This window comes from Pan troglodytes, chromosome 2, assembly GCF_028858775.2.
Source record: "Pan troglodytes isolate AG18354 chromosome 2, NHGRI_mPanTro3-v2.0_pri, whole genome shotgun sequence".
Lineage (NCBI taxonomy): Eukaryota > Metazoa > Chordata > Mammalia > Primates > Hominidae > Pan > Pan troglodytes.
Window position 1 is genome coordinate 132,931,560 of NC_086015.1, and position 22,916 is coordinate 132,954,475.

At 39.4% G+C, this 22,916-nt stretch overlaps 1 protein-coding gene across 47 annotated transcripts in view; it reads right to left on the minus strand.

Moving 5' to 3' along the window:
* Positions 1–22,916, minus strand: part of TMCC1 (transmembrane and coiled-coil domain family 1) — a 246,912-nt gene that overhangs the window by 40,294 nt on the left and 183,702 nt on the right. The window contains exon 1 of one of the 47 annotated variants that reach the window (XM_009446445.5): positions 435–692. The exons of 45 other annotated variants lie outside the window; for them this stretch is intronic. In XM_009446445.5, coding sequence (XP_009444720.1) covers positions 435–491 — 57 coding nt within the window. In that variant the 5' untranslated portion in view covers positions 492–692. Of the gene's footprint in view, positions 1–135; positions 693–22,916 lie in introns of those variants that run through there. One more of the 47 variants, XM_024355664.3, reaches the window with a different exon arrangement.

Consider the following 22,916-nt stretch of genomic DNA (forward strand, 5'->3'; position numbering starts at 1 on the left):
TCTGGTTCCCTTGGTCATCCTTTTCCATCAAACATGATTTTGCAAAATGTTTTAGTTATTGCTAAGAAGCAATTCCATACAGCTGATATAGAAAAGTCAAAAAATAAGAAAAAAATCACAACACATTTATCTTACCAAAACCCCCTGTCAGGCAGTCTGCTGATTTTGCTTGCCACAAAGCTCATCCTTCATTTGTGCACTGCCAGAGCAAGCTTGGATGGTAAAAAAAAAAAAATCACAACCTCTCTTGGCTATAAGCTCTTTCCATTTTGTTCCAGCTTCCAAACTGCAGAGGAGCTGTGGCATAGTCTGTCACTGCTGCACATACTTGGTTTCCGAGAATAACGCTGCAAATGAGGACAGCTACCACTGGGAATGCTTTCCCCCACCAAAGAGCCGCAGTGAAGCTTCTAGTGGATCCCTGGGCTTCTCACCTTCACAGTCTCAGAGAAGTGACTTTCACAAAACACGCAGGTACAGCCGCACCACATTAATACCCTCGCATAGCCAATCCTCCGCAGTGCCCACCTCAGCCTATGTATAGTTTCAATTCTATCTCCTGTAGCAACTCTTAGAGCCTTCTATATCTGGGAGCCTAGGAGAACTCTGTGCTGAATAAACAGAAAGCTTCTGCCAAACAAGCATCCGTGTGTGTGCGCGCGCACGCAGTTTGCTAGAGCAGCTAATGCAAATGAATAGTTTGACTCTGAGAATGGAGATCACAGACAGTATCTGCCTCTCTTCTCCAGCTGTGAGCATCTTTTATAAAAGACAAAAGCACCACACTGGTTGGATTTAAAGCTACAGGGTACTAATTCAACATTCACATTTGTCTTCTCATTTAAATCAGATAAGGTAGAAAGAATCGCTTAAAGAAGATTAAAAACATTCTAAATAAAATAACACTGTTTAGGTAGCTTGGTTCAATAAATACAAAGAAAAAGCAATCTACCTATGTTTCAATAAAGGCCCAGAAGACTGCCAGAACAGATTTCCATGCTTTTCTAATGTTTCTTCTCTTATTTTTCATTTTAGGTTGGCAAAATCATTTAAAATGAAAATAGAACATGAGTGAGAGAACAACTAGAAAAAGAAAACTGAGCACGACACTCTAAAATCGTATTCACTATGGACAGAGAGAAAAACACTCTGAAATCTAAGCAAGAGATTAAAACATCACAATCATAAGCCCAGGCTCAGCCTCTGTATCATCACACACACTATTTATTGAACACCCAAGACACTACGTGACAGAACTGAATATCTTATTAAGACTGTTTCTGACTTGAAAAAGTCACTTTGGGATTTAGGCAAGTTATCAGATCTGAACCTTATTCCTTTATTTGTAAAAGCAGTTGTGGGGAACACACATAGGAGGAATTTAAATGATTACAAAATATAGTGTGGCATGTATAAAGTATATCTACTAATATTTCTCTGAGGTTAACATGCAGAAAGGAATCAGACATGCAGACAATTTAATACAGTAAAGCCTATGAGCCTGGAGGTGTGATAATTTCTTTACTTCTAGTTAAGTATGGGTCTGGAAGCTCAGGCCAGCACAGTACTAACAGGTCAAAGAAGGTCTATCAGTATTCACCAGCTGCGTTTAACATCTTTCACTTAAACCATACAAAGCCCTCTGAACGGAATCCAAAGCACCTTGAATGAATATAAAGAAAATGCTGGGTTGAAACCATGGCTCCAGAAATTCCTTTTCCATCTCTAGAGACACAGAACTCTGACCCTGACTTTCCACAACAAATTAATAAAGAATTTGATTTAATAGAAGTTTTGTTTTCACTTAAAAATTAGGTGGTAATGTTTCAACTGAGTAAATACGTTTCTACAAAAACAACAAAAACCCTAATCCTGTACCACTAGCATCAACACTAGCTGCTGTTTGCTTAATTCTGTTTACTAGCATTTTCAGTATCTTCTAAGACAATCATCCTTACTGTAGAAAACTACAAATGAGCAGAAAAGAAAGCAAAAACTATCTGTAATCTCACCACTTAGAAGACCAAACAAACCGCTATTACCACTGTGATTTCCATCCCTTCAGTTTTAAAAAAATATATGTACAAGTATTTTGTTATTTCAAATCAGTTGTGATTTCAATTTGAAGGACTCTATAAGAGAATCCATATTTTTTGCCTTCCTTCTCTCAAAAATCACTTACTGTAACTGTATTCCCATAGTAATATATCTGATGTGGGCTTTTAAATATACCGAGCTACTAGATTGTGTGCAGTCTAAAATAAAATCTAGTAAGTTATTATTTTCTTCACAATTATACAGCTGAATGTTGGGGACTGCATATTCTTCCCTGGGTAGGTACAGTATTTAATCTTTTGTAAGATTAATGTTTGTTACAATTGTATAATTTTAAGTACAATTGTTGGCACTCACTGATATTTCCAGTGCTTCTTCTCTTTCTGAACACACATGGAAGACTACATTTCCCAGTTCCCTTTGCAAGGCCATGTGACTAGTTCTGACCAATGGGTTGTGAAAAAAAGGAAGTGAGTGTGTAACCTAAGTCAAAGCATTTAATTGCTAATGTGAAGCTCTTTTATCCTCTCTTACCCTACCACTGAGATCACTGAAGCGTATGTTGAGACATGGTGCCATGGATCAAATCTGCTTTGATTGGATAAACCACTAAATGGAGGACAGCTGCCCTGGAGAGTTGTCTGGGCCTAAAGCAGACTTTGTGTGTGAGAAATGTTCATTGTATATTTATATAAAAGTAATGATTTTATCTTTTTGAAAAAAATTACCTTTTCACATTTTTAGAGGTTCTGCCAAGATGGCAATGAATTTATCTGACAGAACCAAGTAAACTGAGTTACTAGATAAATGTACCTCCTCATTGACTGTTTTAGCCTGGGTACATCTCTTCTTAGCTCCCAAAGGAAATCCTAAGTGGCAGTAGGACTTTAGTTTTGCTGACTTCCTTGTTCTCATTTGTTTCTTCTCTTGCTGACTTTTTGTTTCTGGTTTATGCATGGTCAGTAAGTTACTCCTCACTGATGGCAGCACTAATTGATAATTTGGTTTTATGGTTTGACCATTTGAGGTCTCTACAGAAGAGTGATAGATATCTATTCTCTGTTGAATGAGATATCAAAAAATAATCCAGCTTGTCAGACTTTTCTGTCCATTTGTCTATGTCGAGTGTAATTCAATTAAGAATTCTGGCTCTGCGTGGTGGCTCATACTTATAATCCCAGCACTTTAGGAAGGCTGAGGTGGGCAGATCACTTGAAGCCAGGAGATTGAGACCAGCCTGGGCAATGAAAGGGAACAGCTCTTTGAGATCTGGACCAGTGAGGTTTTGTGATTCTGTGTTTACTTTTGACCCGCGGCTAAAAAGTTGTAGAACTAAAGCCATAGGTCTTTATGTGTCCTGTAATTCAGAAACACCACAACAGCCAGGCGTGGTGGCTCATGCCTGTAATCCCAGCATTTTGGGAGGCTGAGGTGGGAGGATCACTTAAGGCCAGGAGTTTGAGACCAGCCTGGGCAACATAACAAGACCCTGTCTCTACAAAAATGATAAATAAAATTAGCTGGGCATGGTGGTACATGCCTGTAGTCCCAGCTACTTGGAAGGCTGAGGTAAAGGGATCATTTGAGCCTAGGAGTTTGAGCTGCAGTGAGCTATGATTTCAGCCTGGGTTTGAGTGAGACTCTATCTTTAAAAAACAAAACAGAAAGACCATGGCCTCTTGTTTGTAAGTATAAAACATTTTCCTACCTTTAGAGAGTATTAATAAATTAGATTATAATGTCTCCTAAATTAAAGGACCTCGGATCTCATTGGTTTTACAGAGCTAAATAAGCACATATATATATGTCAAACATCCCTACAAATCTAAGAAAAGAAAAAAGTGAACATCTGACACTTTAAATATGCTAGACAAAGAACAAAAGATTCTTCTTACAGATTCTATCAGATTGGAAACATTTTAAGAATCCAAATTCACATACTTAAGGTAAATATTTGGCAAACTGAGGCTAGTATCAGAGTTAACTATAATACTATATACAGTTTATTTTACTTGGGGTTTGTTTTTTCATGTAGAAAAAATTTAATCTGAACTTTGTAAACTTACTTATACAGGTTTAGTGATAAAATTAATATTACTCTTCTTTTGTAATGTTTAGTATTTTAAAAATGAAAGTTTGTGTTAATCTAAATTGAATTACAATGCTGACAAGCTTTTTATATCAATAGCAATTATGTGTCAGCTTAAATATCTCCAGGATCTTATGGTAATTTAAAAATCACAGACTAATGTTAAATGGAGCTAATTAATAAGTAATTTTTGGATGCCCAGATGAATTTCTAATTAGAAGAGTAAAACATTGTTTAAACATAGTTTTAAGCTTACATACTTTTGCTTGTTTTGTATATGCTATTAGAGTGGTTATATCTTTGAGTAATGTTAACAAATGGCTTCATTTTTGCCTTGTTAAGAAGGTGTTAAAGAGATGTGTGTGACTATAGAAAGTCTGCTATGTGTATTTGTGAGCTTTACTAGTCTGCTAAGATGCTTGTGTATGACGTAGTTCTTATTATCCATTCTCTCTACCCAGTTTTCTCTCTGAAACAGAAGTCATAATTGATATAGGTGGTTATAACTACACTAGGAACAATAGTAACAGAGAAATATAAGGTGTAAGCCTTTTTGTTTTTAAAGGAAAAGGAGCATTTTTTTGTCCCAAAGTAAAGTGACAGTTTGTTAAAGAATGTAAAAGACAAATCATTTATTTATTTATTTATTTAAGATGGGGTCTTGCTCTGTTGCCCAGGCTGGAGTGCAGAGGTACCATCTCGGCTGACTGCAATGTCCATCTCCCGGGCTCAAGTGATCCTCCTACCTCAGCCTCTCAAGTAACTGGGACTGCAGGTGCACACCACCATGCCCAGCTAATTTTTGTATTTTTTGTGGAGATGGGGTTTCAGCATGTTTCCCAGGCTAGAAAGACAAATCTTAAAAAGTGAATTTGATTTGCCTTGTAAAATATACTACTGGGATGTGAAAAGAAGCCATGAAACATGTTAAAATTTTGGCAACATTTAATCAGCTTTGATGGGTTTGCGTCTTTGGTTTACTGATTAATGCCTTCATCTATAATATGAAAGATGATTCTTATTTGTGTATAATTTTCTTAGAGAGCACAATAATTCTCTGGCTTTATGTTGGATTATGTTCTAGATGATTAAATACAAAACAAACCAAACCAGAAAGAACAAAGGTTCTTTACTTGTGAAAGAGCTTAGGTTCTTTACAATTGTAGTACCTTATCTTTTATTCTCATTTTGATTAAATAATCAAAGTATTGTTTCTTATCTATGATACTAGCTTAATCAGGGGCCCAAATGTCCTTTGTTAACTCTTTCGATCTTGCCTTCCCCAAGACTGAATTTTTTTTTTTTTTTTTGAGACAGGGTCTCTCTGTGTCATCTAGGCTGGAGTGCAGTGCCTCAACCTTCCGGGCTCAAGTGATCCTCCCACCTCAGTCTCCCAAAGTACTGGGATTATAGGCATGAAACACTGTGCCCATCCCATGTTATCTTATTGTTCTATTTTTTGTGGCTATATGAGGAAGCCCTTTCACTTTCTCCTTAAACTACTTCTAACCCACATTTTAGTAGATTGATTCTGCCTCTGTGATCTGAATAAAACATTAAGTAGTATCTGATTTTCATGGAATACTGAGCATTCAGAAACATACTGAGTTTTCCTTAACTTCTTATGGCAATACTGTTATTTGCATAGGATCAATACCAATCTCATCTCCTTTTTATCAAGATATAATTGGATTTTGTAACTGTATATACTGGAATCTCATAAATGAGAACATCACATTTGAGAATAATTCTCATTGACAAACTACTTTAAGAAACAATAGTTGACTTTATATAGGGAGCCAACGCCTAAAAGAAAGTACTCCCAGGAACACTGGCCTGATTCCTGAGGTGGTAAGGAAAGTCACTTCCTGGCAAGCCTTAGAAAATACTGGGGACTTGAAGATGAGATTAATTCACCCAAATTTATAGGTACCACAGGTGAAATCTGGTGAGAGAGTTTCTCAGGTGTATTTTCCTAACCTTAGTATAGTAAATAATAAAGAGTGTTTAAAAGTCCAATCTGAATCCTTACGAAAACGTCCACACAGAAGTTAATTGTGTTGTCTTAGTAATTGCTCAAAACTGTATGGCTCTGGATTTGCAAAGATAGTTCAAGGATGCCCCTGTATGACTAACTAGCACTGTGGCTGCACCTATGTGAATAATCAGGCCAAACCTAATGAGACTGTCAGAAACGTTTACACCTGAGTAACTTCAGTGTGCCTATGGGCTAGGTAAAGTCAGGTTAAGACCTGCTAGGCTGCATTCCCAGCAACTTCAGGTATTCTTAGTCACAAGATGAGATAGGAGGTCACCATGAGATACAGGTCATAAAGACCTTGCTGATAAAACAGGTTGCAGTAAAGAAGCCAGCTAAAACCCACCGAAACCAAGATGGCGATGAGAGTGACCTCTGTTCCTCCCCACTGCTACACTCCCACCATTAGCTCCAAGGCAGTGTACAAATGCCAAGGCAATGTCAGGAAGTTACCCTATATTGGTCTAAAAAGGGGAGGCATGAATAATCTACCCCTTGTTTAGCATATAATCAAGAAATAACCATAAGAATGGGCAGCCCCTGGGGCTGCTCTGCCTATGGAGGCCATTCTTTTATTCTTTTACTTTCCTAATAAACTTGTTTTTACTTTACTCTGTGGACTTGCCCTGAATTATTTCTTGTGCGAGATCCAAGAACCCTCTCTTGGGGTTTGGATTGGGATGGCTTTCTGGTAACAAGACTAACTATTTTGTGATCAAGAATAACATTTGGAGATATTTGGGAGGCTGAGATGGGAGAATCACTTAAGCCCAGGAGTTGAAATTTGCTTTGAGTTGTGATTGTGCCACTGCACTCCAGCCTGGGTGACAGAGTGAGACCCTGTCTCTTAAAAAAAAAATCATAATTAATAATAACCTTTGAAAATTATTCTTGATCACAAGAGAGATGGGAGACTATCAGCAAAATTTATGGAAGACCAAAATGGTAAAAGATTTTGAATGTCCTTTCAAGGGAATGCTGGGTGTTGTCTATTGGACCCTTTGAAGTTATCTGATTGAATAAAGATGTGAATCTTTGTCTTTGGCTAGGTTGTTTCCCAAGTCTTTAGAGACAGAAATTGCCTCATGGACAGTGTTTGTGATGCAATGTGTATTAGTCTGTTCTCATGCTGCTAATAAAGACATACCGAAGACTGGGTAATTTATAAAGGAAAGAGGTTTAACTGACTCGCAGTTCCACAGGGCTGGGGAAGCCTTGGGAAACTTACAATCATGGCGGAAGGGGAAGCAAACACATCCTTTCTCACATGGTGGCAACAAGAAGTGCCAAGCAAAAGGGGGAAAGCCCCTTTTAAAACTATCAGATCTCATGAGAACTCACTAGCATGAGAACAGCATGAGGGTAACTGGCCCTGTGATTAAATTACCTCCCACCAGGTCCCTCCAACAACACATGGGGATTATGGGAACTACAATTCGAGATTTGGGTAGGGACACAGCCAAATCATATCATTCTGCCCCTGACCCCTCCCAAATCTCATGTCCTCACATTTCAAAACCAATCATGCCTTTGAGGACTAAGCTCTGATTTTTGTAAATCTTGCCCAAATTCCTATCTAAGGAGTTTCGGGAGTCATGCCCTACAAACCATAAATTCTCATCAGCTGGGTTTTATTTAACCCCATGTATCATGACTTACTTTCCAATCTGACTCTGGCATAACGTTATGTGACAAAGAAGAAAATCAAAATATTTTACCCCAAAACATATTTCTCTGCCATATTTTGAAATGGCCTTGCAAAGCCATGCTTTGTAGGGGTAAAATCTGCATCTGTAAAGAATCTCTATTAAACAGCTAGATCTTTTTCTTCCAGGCCCTCCCAATCCTGAAGAGATTAACTGAGATTCTAGCACCTTTTAGAGGTCTGAATAGGAAACATTTGTCACCTATTGTCTCTAAGGGCAGCTACTATGAGACTTCAAAAGAACCTTGGTCTCCACCATCTTTTATCTTAACCTGAACATTTCCTTTCTATTAATCCCAGGTCTTTAGACAAACTCAACCAATTGTAAACCAGAAAATGTTTAAATCTGCCTATAGCCTGGAAGCCCCTGCTTCGAACTCTCCCATCTTTGTGGACCAAACCAATGTATTTCTCAAATGTATTTGATTGATGTCTCATGCTTCCCTAAAATGTACAAAACCAAGCTGCAACCCAACTATCTTGGGCACATGTTCTCAAAACCTCCTGAGGGCTGTGTCATGGGCCATGGTCACTCATATTTGGCTCAGAATAAATCTATTCAAATATTTTACAAAGTATGACTCTTTTTGTTGACACCTTCCCAACAGTCCCCGAAAGTCTTAGCTCATTTCAGCATTAACTCAAAAGTCCACAGTCCAAAGTCTCATGTGAGACAAGGCAAAGTCTTTTCCGCCTATGAGCCTGTAAAATAAAAAGCAAGTTAGTTACTTCCTAGATACAATGGGGGTACAGGCATTGGGTAAATACACCCATTCCACATGGGAGAAACTGGCTAAAATAAAGGGGCTACAGGCCCCATACAAGTCCAAAAATCCAGCAGGCCAGTCAAATCTTAAAGCTCCAAAATGATCTCCTTTGACTCTATGTCTCACATCCAGGTCACATTGATGCAAAAGGTGAGCTCCCATGGCCTTGGGCAGCTCCACCCCTGTGGCTTTGCAGGGTACAGCCCTGCTCCTGGGTGCTTTCATGGGGTGGCGTTAGGTGTCTGCAGCTTTTCCAGGTGCATAGTGGAAGCTGTCAGTGGATCTACCATTCTGGGGTCTGGAGAATGGTGGCCCTCCTCTAGCAGCTCCACTATGCAGTGCCCCAGTGGGGACTCTGTGTGGGGGCTCCAACCCCACATTTTCCTTCCGCACTGCCCTAGCAGAGGTTCTCCGTGAGGGCTCTGCCCCTGCAGCAAACTTTTGCCTGGACATCCAGGCGTTTCCATACATCCTTTGAAATCTAGGTGGAGGTTCCCAAACCTCCATTCTTGACTTTTGTGTACCTACAGGCTCAACACCACATGGAAGCTACCAAGGTATAGGGCCTTAACCCTCCAAAGCCATGGCCTGAACTGTATCTTGGCCCTTTTTAGTTAAGGGTGGAGCAGCTGGGATGCAGACCACCAAACCTGTGGGCTGTACACAGCAGGGGGGTCCTCGGCCTGGCCCACGAAGCCATTTTCTCCTCCTAGACCTCTAGGCCTGTGATGGGAGGGGCTGTTGCAAAGGTCTGTGACATGCCCTGGAGACATTTTCCCCATTGTCTTGGTGATTAACATTCAGTTCCTTGTTACTTATGCAAATTTCTGCAGCAGGCTTGAATTTCTCAGCAGAAAACGGGTTTTTCTTTTCTTCTGCATCACCAGGCTGCAAATTTTCCAAACTTTTATGCTCTGCTTCCTCTCAAACACTTTGCCACTTAGAAATTTCTTCTGCCAGATATTGTAAATAATCTCTCTCAAGTTCAAAGTTCCACAGATCCTTAGGGCAGGGGCAAAGTGCCGCCAGTCTCTTTGCTAACACATAACAAGAGTCACCTTTGTTCTCGTTGTCAACAAGTTCCTCATCTTCATCTGAGACCATCTCAGCCTGGACTTTATTGTCCATATCACTATCAGCATTTTGGTCAAAGCCATTCAACAAGACTCTAGGAAGTTCCAAACTTTCCTGCATCTTCCTGTCTCCTGAGCCCTCCAAGCCTCTAGGAAGTTCCAAACTTTTCCACATTTTCCTATCTTCTTCTGAGCCCTCCAAACTGTTCCAACCTCTGTTACCCAGTTTCAAAACTGCTTCCACATTTTTGGGTATCTTAATAGCAGTACCCCACTCTACTGGTACCAATTTACTATATTAGTCAATTTTCATACTGCTATGAAGAAATACCCAAGACTGGGTCATTTATAAAGAAAAAGAGGTTTAATGGACTCATAGTTCCACATGGCTGGGGAGGCCTCACAATCATGGTGGAAGGCGAAGGAGGAGCAAAGGCACGTCTTACTTGGCGGCAGGCAAGACAGCATGTACAGGGGAACTGCTCTTTATAAAACCATCAGATCTCATGAGAACTCACTATCACGGGAACAGCATGAGGGTAACTCCCTCATGATTAAATTACTTCCCACTGGATCCCACGACACATGGAGATTATGGGAACTACAATTCAAGATGAGATTTGGGTGGGGACATAGCCAAACCATATCACAATGTAAATGAATTCTGTCTGGGAGAGAATATAAATCTCTTTGAGTCCAATTCTCATTTGGACTGATTTCAACATTTTATTGGTTCTTTCATTAATTAGTGAGCTAAAATTCTCTGTGTGCTCAATTTGTACATGAGTTATAATTTTACCTTAAGAAAATAACCTTTCACATTTGGGTCTGTACTTTTTCTTTTTTAAAGCAACTAATTAAAAAGTAATTGTTTAGTTAGAGTTAGCAAGCTAAAGCCCTCTGCCTATTTTCTTAAGGCCTGTACAAAAGAGCTACAAAATATTTTTACATTTTTAAGGAGTTGTAAAAAACAATAAAGAATACATTACAGAGAACATACAAGGGCCTCAAAGCTTAAGATATCTAGTATCTGGCCCTTTATAAAAAAAGTTATCTGCAAATCCCTGCTTTATTTTAATATAAGCAATCAACTTGACAATATAGAAGAAGGTGAGAATTAAATCAACATTTCAGTAGCAAAGTCAAGTTAGGACCCAGACTGCGAAAATCTGTTCTTTAACTAAAAGACTATCCAGATATGTAGCAGGGATATTTTATTTGATTACATGGAAGATTTCCTTTGAAAAAAAGGAAAGAAACTTTTAAGCCGGGCACAACGGCTCATGTCTGTAACTGCAGCATTTTGGGAGGCCAAGGCAGAGTATCAGAGGCTTTTGAATAGGGGCTGGGTAAAATAACACTGAGACTTACTGGGCTGCACTTCCAGAAAATTAGACATTTTAAGTCACAGGATGAGATAGGAGGTCAGAACAAGATACAGGTCATCAAGACCTTGCTGATAAAATAGGCTGCAGTAAAGACGCCAGCCAAAAGTTCATTATATGCTAATTACAATGCATTAGCATGCTAACAGACACTTCCACAAGTGCCATGACAGTTTACAAATGCCATGGCAACGTCCAGAAGTTACCCTATATGGTCTAAAAGTGGGAGGAACCTTGAGTTCAGGGAATTGCCCACCCCTTTCTCAGAAAACTCATTAATATTCCACCCCTTGTTTCACATATAATCAAGAAGTAACAATACATATCCTTAGTTGAATAGCTCAAGCCACTGCTGTCTATGGAGCAGCCATTCTTTTATTCCTTTACTTTCTTAATAAACTTGCTTTCACTTTATGGATTTGCCTTGAACTCTTTCCTGACAAGATGCAAGAACCCTCTCTTGGGGTCTGGATTGGGACCCCTTTCCTGGGTAACCAGAGGACTGCTTGAAGCCAGGAGTTCCAGACCAGGCTGGGCAACATAAACAGAATCCATCTCTATCAAAACTAACAACAGCAAAAATTAGCAGGGTATGGTGTGGGGCATGCCTTGTAGTCTCAGCTACTTGGGGAGGCTTAAGGTAGAAAAACAGCTTGGGCCCAGGAGGTTGAGACTGCAACTGCACTCCAGCCTGGGAGACAGAGTGAAATCCTGTCCCTAAAACAAATAAATGAAACAAAACAAAAAAACCTTAGGTATTACTTTATAAAGGAGCTGTCCATTACTATTTTTTTCACTGAGTATTTTCACACTTCTCATCATTGATGGAAGTTTACTTAATATACCCTTAAGATAAAAACAAAACTGAACACAAATTTCATTGGAATCTAATTTATGGTCGGGTACTGTGGCTCATGCCTGTAATCCTAGCACTTTGGGAGGCTGAGGCAGGATGATCACTTGAGCTCAGGAGTTCCAGACTAGCTTAGGAACATAGTGAGACCTTGTCTCTAATCTTTATTTTTTAAAAAGAAAATTAAAAAAAAATCTAATGTATTAAATAAATCGGCATATTGCTAAATAAATCTGGGTAATAAAAAAGACAAAAAAACCTATTAAGTTCAAAATCATCTCTGTCAAAATATTTTTTCCTCAGTAATACAAACCTAATACTAGTCATCTTTACTGTGTTAGACACTGTTGAATATTGGGAGATGCTGAAAATTTCACAGGGAAATAGATTTTACCCTTCCAAAATTTCTGGGAAAAAGATGTCTTTTAAAAATCTTTTTTTTTTTTTTTTTTTTTTTTTGAGACGGAGTCTCGCTCTGTTGCCAGGTTGGAGTGCAATGGTGCAATCTCGGCTCACTGCAACCTCTACCTCCTGGGTTCAAGTGCTTCTCCTGCCTCATCCTCCGGAGTAGCTGGGATTGCAGGTGCACGCCACCATGCCTGGCTAATTTTTGTACTTTTAGTAGAGATGGGGTTTCATCAGGTTGGTCAGGCTGGTCTCGAACTCCTGACCTCGTGATCTGCCTGCCTCAGCCTCTCAAAGTGCTGGGATTACAGGCGTGAGCCACTGCGCCCAGCCAAAAAAAAAAAATCTCTTTATTATACCACATTTTAAACACTGGAAAAGCAGCTTTGATTAACTCATGGCCCATACAATGATATACCCTCCCCCATTATTCGGAAGCAAATCCTTGACAAAAGATGTTCTTAATAAAAGCCAATACTAGTTCCAGAGGCTTTCATATCATTAAAATCTACCTCTACTGTCAGATGTCATCAATATGACTTTACTTTCTGGATAAAATTCTTAATGCTCTAATGCTCTCCTTACTTCTCTTTCCACTCTATTTTATTCATGAAGGATCCAGTGGGGAAAACTGTCCAAAGGCCAGGGAATTTTATCTGTTCCCACAGACTGGCTTTCTTGATGCTGATGTCTGATGACTGAGTGAATAAGTTTTTCCGAAAGTGGCAAAAGATGGGAAAATAAAAGTTGAGTCAAGGAAAAAAGATAAATCTAATAATCAATTAACATCCGCAGTCACTGAAAACAGAGAACAGATCTACAAAGAAGGCATTAAGAATAAAATGTGGCAAATCAGTTGGCTGTGCATTACTCAAGAAGTCTCTTCTGTTCTCTCTCACCTGGCAATCACACTTCAGCTAGAAAGTCCCTAATTGCATTAACCTCCTGCTGGGATTCAGTAAGACGTAGATTTTGTTTGACTTCAGCAGCTCTCTTTATGTAAAAGCGAACCCCCATAACCAGCCAGTGGGTGGAGGAACGGAAAAATGACAAAGCAAGGAAATGGAAAGAAGTTTAAAATCTTTTGAAATTATTGTGGTCATATGAATATATAAATAAGGCAAGTACTTTATTTCATTGCTTAGAACCAATTAGTTCAGAAAGGAGGGCAAGAGAGGCTTTTGTTTAGTGCCAGAATTATGAAATTTCAGGAAAGAATACAGGCACTGACCTTTAGACACTAAATTATGTCTTGCTTTCCAAGAAATACAGTAAGTAACAAAGACTGCTTATTTAGGTACTGCCTACCTCAATGGAATCATGTACCACAATGTCATGTACCACCCAGGGGACTCAAAGGTGCTGCAGAGAGCTGTTTTGAAATTGCAAAACATCATATAAAGCCATGATGGTAGTACCACCTCCAGACTCAAAGATGGGCCAGGTAATTTCCAAGTACTACTTACAAAGCAACTGGACAGGCACACCAAAACTTATTTCATAAAATAAAATGATTCACCTGATTCTTGTTTTTTAAAAAATAGAAAAAAAATTTTTTAAATAAAATGGTATAATAAAATAATATTTTTAATGTCCTGAGAAATAGTATAGAATAGTGGTCTCCAAACCTGAGGTCCATAAAGAATCAATTGTTTTCAGGATTTGCAAAGGCCCAACAGAAAATGTATGTTTACCTTTAATAAAGTTGGATAGGCAGATTTAAATAATATGTAACTTTGTCCAGAATTATAACTTCTCCAGGTGGTATCATTCTACCAGTGCTGTTTAGAAATGCCAACTGACTACTGGTCCCCAATTATGTTTTTTTTTTTTTAAGAGAAAATAATACATGTTGCTGTAACATTTTCATAATAATAGGTTTATGAGAAAGAAAAAAAGAATCTCTGGTGGGGACCAATTGATTTAAGTTTTATTTTCCAAGTGAGGCCATACCTTCAATCTTAAAAAATATATATTGAGAAATTTCAAAAGTATAAAGTAAATCATTAAAATTTCCCCAAGCATCACAATTCAGTTCTGTATTGCTGGAAAACTACCACTTGAAAGTAATATATAGGTAAACCATGTTGCTTTTAAAAATGCTGTTTACCATAGTGAAGAGCTATTTCAGGCTGAATGCCAGAGGTACATAAACCATTTCTTGAAATGCTTAGTTGATAGCTCTTTTATCATTTCCAAATCCCAGGTGAACAAAATACCAAGTATGTTGTCTCAGTTATGAAAAATAAACATTTTCTATATTATCAGAAAATATGAAGATTGTTAAAAAAGAAAAATGGCATTTGATGGGCTATTTCAAGTCCATGTAAAAACAAGGATTTGAGGCGGGTAGATCACTGGATATCAGGAGTTCGACACCCGCCTGGCTAACATGGTGAAACCCCGTCTCCACTAAAAATACAAAAATTAGCTGGGCGTGGTAGCGTGCGCCTGTAATCTCAGCTACTTGGAAGGCTGAGGCAGGAGAATCGCTTGAACCCGGGAGGTTGAGGTTGCAGTGGGCCGAGATTGCATCGCTGCACTCCAGCCTGAGCAACAGAGCGAGACTTTGTCTCAAAAAACAAAATAAAACAAAAACCACAAGGATTTATCTCAATTTGTTCTTTTCACAGTATTACTAGCCATAGATGGCTTGGGAGCGGGGATAAACCCACATACAAAAACCCACATACAAAGGCTTCATTCTTTGTTACTTAATTTTCCACTAAATTGCATAGAGCTTGTGGTTCCAAAAATTGTTTAAGAATAGCCATCTGACTCGAAGAGATGTAACCAAGAAAGAATAGGAAGGTGAAAACAGATATGATAGATATTAACTGGCTACTTATGGAAATCCAACTCTTTCCAAGCTTCTTAAAATGTGTTAACAAAAAGCATCCAAATGGCCAATTTCTCATTGCTATACCTTTTCTCTTAAAATACAACTACAACTACAGTATTCTGCTGTTTGACATCATTAAGCTCAGACAACAGGCCTTATAAGTAAGTACAGTAAGATGGGGTTGGGAGAGTGCTAGTCTGCATAGGAGACAGACTTGAGTCATTGCTCTGCCAGTCATCAGCTGTGGGACTTGTATGATTTATGGGGCTTAAAATGAATCAAGATTTAGTACCTAATAAATAGGAATTGAGTTTGCAAGGTTGAGGCTGGAGATGAAAAACTAGAGAAAGCATAACTATGATAGCTGAAGAGACAAGAAGAATTGCCAAAGGATAGTGAAATAATAATATTCGGCTATTAACACCAGTATAGAGCATATACTTAAAAATACTGTTGAATGAGTGAATGAATAAATGAGGAGGAGAATTTGGGGAATTAGCTGAAGTTTAGGGTAAAGAAAATGATAAAGACATTTTACTCTGCTGTAGATTAGATGATCTCATAGTTGCTATTAACTTGCCTTTCATTTCTTCCTGAGACATTATGTTTTAAGGCATTTTGCCTTCTTTGGTAGTTTTAACCTGAGAGGGCAAAGGCTTAAAGAAGAGACGTGAGACCAGAGGGGAGATTACTAAAACATGATAGGGAGAAGTAGAGTAGTGGCAGAAGAAATGTAAAAGAAAAGGCTTAGCAGTACTTCTGAAGGAGAAACCAGTAAGATTTGTTGATTGTACACTGGAGATGGAGAAGAATGAATGAAAGATAAGGCCTATGTTTCCATCCTAAGAGAATGATGATGCAATTCAAACAGGGAAGATGAAAAACAGCTTTGTTTTGGGAAAGAAAATTATGATTTCGAATTTAGATATTTTGAACTGCAGTAAGGGGAAAACAGTCACTTAGGAATGATTGGAAAGAAGCTGGAATTTTGATCCAAAGAAAAGGATCTTCCAGAGACAGTTCTATAACCTGGTATCAACACTTAACATAAGATGACAAATATGAAGCCATATACAGTATTCCTATGCTCTTTGGCCCAGTGCTTGTGTCTACATCAGATGGGAGGAGCATTTTTTATTTGTTTATTTTTTGAGACAGAGTCTCACTCTATTGCCCAGGCTGGAGTGCAGTGGTGTAATCTCAGCTCACTGCAACCTCCGCCTCCCAGGTTCAAGTGATTCTCCTGCCTCAGCCTCCTGAGTAGCTGGGATTACAGGCACATGCCACGACGCCCGGCTAATTTTTGTATTTTTAGTAGAGATGGGGTTTCACCATGTTGGCCAGGCTGGTCTTGAACTCCTGACCTCAGGTGATCCTCCCACCTCGGCCTCCCAAAGTGCTGGATTACAGGTGTGAGCCACTACACTCGGCCCGGGCAGAACATTTTTAAGGGAACAATTCTGCTGAGGCCAAAACAGCTTTTAAGGACTCCAACCTCATATCAGGCTTATACTAATCACAACAGCTGAATAAGAATCTGTACTGACCTGAAAATTAGCACAAGCAGATGTTCACTGTCACAAGTTGGAGCCAGAAGACAACTTATTCCTAGACCTTGATTGAGCTGATTCAATGTGTACACAATAGGCGTATACCAGGGACAGTAATTATTCTAATCACAAAGGGGAAAAGGAAGAAGACATAATACCTTCTACTGGGGTCAACAGATAATTCTAATAGAGAAAGTATAGAAAATTAATGTCCCTTTAGATCCTAATTTAGATGTCAATGTTTACTTAAAAAAATTCCAAGCTATAAAAGAATGGGATCAAACGAGTGCTGTGCAAATGGCATCAGGGTACTAGAGGCATTATTCCTACCCTTGATATCTATACAGCTGGGGTTCTCACTCTCTAGTGAGGAACGAAAAGGAGGAGAGGAAAGAGCAGAGAGAGGTGGAATATGCCTGGAGACTCTGGTCTTAACCAGTTACTCTTGACATTTTGGCCACTATGGCATCCAAGGGTTCCAGTATCCTCCTGTCAAGTCTTTGTGACAAATAATGTTCTCTTATATTTCCAAAACCAATAGGGGTCTGGGGGTGAGGCAGGGGAGTAGTGTGGGGAGGAAGAGGAGTTGATAATTTCCTGGAGATCTGAAGTGCTGCTGACTGCATTTTATAATTCAAGAGTTTTCACAAAACATGACTCATTCTTTGAATACCTGTAAGCCTTCAAATCTTGATTTTATTTATCAGAATTTGACAACAGATGTCATGCTCATTGGCCTGACTTCTTTATACTTAACCTATTTGAAACACTTTTTTTTTTTTTTTTTTTTTTGTAGATGGAGTCTTGCTCCGTCACCCAGGCTGTGCAGTGGCGCCATCTCGGCTCACTGCAAGCTCCGCCTCCCGGGTTCACGCCATTCTCCTCTTGAGTAGCTGGGACTACAGGCGCCCGCCACCACGCCCACCTAATTTTTTGTATTTTTTAGTAGAGACGGGGTTTCACCATTTTAGCCAGGATGGTCTCGATCTCCTGACCTCATGATCTGCCTGCCTCAGCCTCCCAAAGTGCTGGGATTACAGGTGTGAGCCACCGCACCCGGCCTTTTTTTCTTTTTTTTTTGAGACAAAGTCTCACTGTCGCCCAGGCTGGAGTGCAGTGGCACCATCTCAGCTCACTGCCCCCTTTGCCTCCCAGGTTCAAGCGATTCTCCTGCCTCAGCCTCCCAAGTAGCTGGGATTACAAGCGTGCGCCACCATGCCTGGCTAATTTTTGTATTTTTAGTAGAGACGGGGTTTCACCATGTTGGCCAGGCTGGTCTTGAACTCTTGACCTCAAGTGATCCACCCACCTCGGCCTCCCAAAGTATTGGGATACAGGCATGAGCCACCGCGCCTGGCCAAAACACTTTTTTATTTTTTATTTTTATTTTTTGAGATGGAGTCTTGCTCTGTCACCCAAATTGGAGTGCAGTGCGCGATCTCGGCTTACTGCAACCTCCGCCTCCTGGGTTCTCAAGTGATTCGCCTGCCTCAGCCTCCTGAGTAGCTGGGACTACAAACGTGCACCACCATGCCCTGCTAATTTTTGTATTTTTAGTAGAGACAGGGTTTCACCATGTTGGCCAGGCTGGTCTGGAACTCTTGACCTCAGGTGATGCTCCCACCTCAGCCTCCCAAAGTGCTGGGATTACAGGTGTGAGCCACTGCACTTGGCTTGAAACATTTTATTAAAAAATAAAAAATATAACAATAAAGTGACTCACTCCAAAAAGGAAGAGAAGAAACCCTGTACTGAGCTTTCTGTACTCCATCTGAGTACAGACTTCCTACTAGCATTCAAGTGGATACATTAACACAGGAAACTCCTAAACTTTTAGAAGTGAAATTAGGACCAAGAGCCACAGTTCAACCACCTATTTAATGGTCAACAATGATTGAAATTGTTCATAAAATAAGGCTTCCTAAAGTCTATACAAGACAAAGTCATTTCCTTATTTTTATTTCATTTATTTCATTTTTTTTTAGAGACAAGGTCTTGCACTGTTGCACAGGCTGGAGTGCAATGGCTATTCACAGGTGTGATCATAGCTCACTGCAGCCTCAAACTCCTGGGCTCAAGCAATCCTCCTGCCTCAGCCTCTTGAGTGGCTGGGATTACTGGCACAAGACACCACACCTAGCAAGACAAAGTCATTTTTAACTGGAGGGGAAAAAAAAAAGGCAGTGTTTGAGGGGGATAGATATGAATGACTGGGCAGCGTAGAAATAGGGCAAAACCAGATTTAGAAGTTGGTGATGAGAAAATACCCCTCATATACTGTTGCCATCTGTTTACATCTCAGCTCCCCTACTAGACAGTGAACTCCTTCAGGGAGCTCATGGCCCTATATTCACTTCTAGTTCTCCAGTAATAGGTGGACAGTATGGGCTCAATAAATATCTGTTGGATGAGTCAGTAAGAAATAAAAGCATAAATCATATCACCTCAAATACATGCTTATATTAAAAAGTGGAGATATATTTAAAAAATTCAAAATCCCAAATGAGAATTGAAAGGGACCTTAAAAGATGGTCTACCCATGGTTAAATTTATTAGAAATGTCAAAGGGGAAAAATCATTCAAAATTAAAATTAGGAGACAAATTTATCACATATGACTAAGAAGCAATAAATGTGGAAGACCTCTGTTTTCAAGCCATTATTTAGAAAATCAACATGGAATAGTCTTTAGTTTGCTACTGACTTTGGCAGTCACTTGGGAAATAAACATCGTCCATCTTTCCATTAATATATTCCAACAAAATTACTTTTACTTTCTTATAATTTGATTAAAATTTTATTGCAAACATTTTAAAGTTAAAATTGGTCAGACGTGGTGGCTCACGCCTGTAATCCCAGCACTTTGGGAGGCCGAGGCGGGCGGATCATGAGGTCAGGAGATCGAGACCATCCTGGCTAACACGGTGAAACCCCATCTCTACTAAAAATACAAAAATTAGCTGTGCGTGGTGGCATGTGCCTGTAATTCCAGCTACTCGGGAGGCTGAGGCAGGAGAATTGCTTGAACCCAGGAGACGGAGGTTGCAGCGAGCCGAGATCACACCACTGCACTCCAGCCTGGTGACAGAGCAAGACTCAGTCTCAAAAAAACAAAAAAGGTAAAATTGAGACGACTGCTAAAGCTTTACAGGATATTATAGAATTTGTAAAGCACTAAGGTAGAGGATGAGAAAAAAAAAGTCCTAATTAAAATTACTAGTAATTTAGTGCTTTGTCTTGCACGTTGAGAGGAAAATTTTAGTAAGACAAAACTATTCACGATTAATTGATAACAAATGTTCTTTAGTATCTTTTTATAAACAAAACAAACATTGGGATATTATCAGGAATTTCATTAATTCTTTCCAACTATTAGGAGCTTTGTTTCCTCTTGGGGGGTTTTATGTTGTAATTATATTAACATTTCTGATATAATATTCTAATATAGGGTAATATTAATGCTTCCTTCCTTGAATTTTAATTTCAAAGAATGCCTAAGACATCCTAATTCTTAAAATGTACTGCAATGTAACAAGAGCTTTGTCTGATTTAGATTAAAATCTAAGATTTTTTTGTATCTAACTCAGATTTGCTAGTGAACCTAGTTGCATGTAGTTTGCATCCTGTTTGCTTTTTCTTTAACTGAAAACTGTTAAAAATAATTGCCCTTTCCATAAATCACATAAATGTGGTACAGCTGAATCACATAATGTGATGACCTCTGCTTTTCATTTAATATCTCTAGATTCCAACTCTGTTGCTCAAAATTTTAATTATTCTTTTCAGCTGTTTGACATCTTCAACTGACTAAGCATGTCAATATTTTTAGCCCAGGAATTAATGAAGAGGTTGAACTGGACAGGGAGTATCCTGAAGCAAGCCATTAGAGACCTTGTTCCAGGCTGACATTTATCTAAATTAGTAATCTTCACTCATTCATTCACTTATTCAGTTACAAATAATCAGTTATTACTTTCCCCCAAAGATATCACAAAAGTCTCTGTTAAATGACTGCTGAAATCCGGCATACCCTATGTCTTCAGAGCATCTCTAACCTACTACTACAGTAATCCTATCAAAAAAGGAAATGGGTTTAATCTCGGATAATTTAAATTTAGAAAATCTGTTTAATATCCTAGTAATTAGGGCTTCTTTTATAATAAAGTATTTATGTACTCTTAACCACTGGTCTTTACTGGTAATAACTAAATGCTAAGGAGGCTGAAATTTGTCTATTTTTCAAATAATTAAGAGTACTCAGAAAATACCTTTGCATATCTAATTTTAAGATTAAATAACTAAACTTGAGCATTACAGTTTTACCATAAGACTCGTGATGTTTTAAGAAACTTTAGATTTCCGGGTGTAGTGGCTCATGCCTGCAATCCTAGCACTTTGGAAGGCTGAGGTGGGCAGAATGCTTGAGCCCAGGAGTTTGAGACTAGCCTGGGCAACATGGTGAGACCCCATCTCTACAAAAACTTAAAAAAAAAAAATAGCTGGGCATGGCATGGTGGGCTTGTATGCCTATAGTCCCACCTACTTGGGAGGCTGAGGTGGGAGGATCACCTGAGCCCAGGAGGCCCAGGTTGTGGTGAGCTGAGATTGTGCCACTGCACTCCAGCCTGAGCGACAGAGCGAGACTTGCCTCAAAAAAAAAAAAAAAAAAAAAAAGAGAGAGAGAGAGAAACTTTAGATCATCAAGGCTAACACCATTTACTTTTCTTTGGTTAGTCCATGATCCTGAGGTCCAAGTTTTTTGTTGCTACACAATAAAAATTTATTTTACACCATAAATCTATACTAGGTAGGTAAAATAAAAATAACTAGAAATGAAGAACATTCTGTTTAGATACCATCTGAAGTGTCAACGAATACATACTGACTTCTGCTTGTATTTTTGGGCTTCAGGCTCTTTATCCTCAGAAGACTGACACTCTCAAGTGGGAGGACAAAGCAGCATAAGAACAATAATGCACACTGATAATGGCAGAGAGTCAGAATTGAGGACGATGTCTATCTAGCAATAGGCTTTCATGGTGACCAAAATTCCCAGTGGATATTAAAAAACTGTGTCAGTAGCCGGGCGCGGTGGCTCACACCTGTAATCCCAGCACTTTGGGGGGCTGAGGCAGGCAGATCACAAGGTCAGGAAATGGAGACCATCCTGGCTAACATGGTGAAACTCCGTCTCTACTAAAAATACAAAAAATTAGCTGGGCATGGTGGCATGTGCCTGTAGTCCCAGCTACTCGGGAGGCTGAGGCAGGAGAATCGCTTGAACCCGGGAGGTGGAGGTTGTGGTGGGCTGAGATCGCGCCACTGCTTTCCAGCCTGGGCGACAGAGCGAGATTCCATCTCAAAACAAACAAACAAACAAACAAAAACTGTGTAAGTACTAAAAAGATCTGCTTCCAGGTTAAAGGTCTCTGCTTTTGAACTATCTTGTGAGGTTTGTAAGGCAGCAATTATTCCATTTTATTTTTCCAAATTTTTAAGTTTTTTGAGATGGGGGAATAGGGACGGTCTCATTATGTTGGCCAGGCTAGTCTTGAACTCCTGGGCTCAAGTGATTCTGCCTCGGACTCCCAAGTACCTGGGACTACAGGTGCAAGCAAGTGTGCCCCGCTATCATTCCATTTTAAATACGAGGAAAGTGAGGCTCATGAGAAGTTGGAATTCTTTAAAGACTGAGGACTAGTGAGAAGTTAAGCTAAATCTGGAGCTCAGATATTCTAAATCCAAGTTCACGGTTTTTATGACTATACTACGTCTTCTCCCATGGCCAATCCTAAGTGGTCAGTCAACAGTAACAACTCTCAGCCTATTTATGCTAAACGCGAAAAACAACTCTACTTAAAAGTAACAGGCTTTACAGAGGCACCAATTATATACAGGTCAGCAACTACAGAAAGAAGATATTGAATCTAATGGGAAACTCTCTCTGTAAAAGACACTAAGTCCAGGATATTTGTGGCCCAAGTCTTTCTCCCACCAAAATTTCAAGAAATCTATATTCTCAGCCATGTTCCATTTTATTTTATTTTATTTTTTTGAGATGGAGTCTCGCTCTGTTGCCCAGGCTGGAGTGCAGTGGCACAATCTCAGCTCACTGCAACCTCCGCCTCCCAGTTCAAGCGATTCTCCTGCCTCAG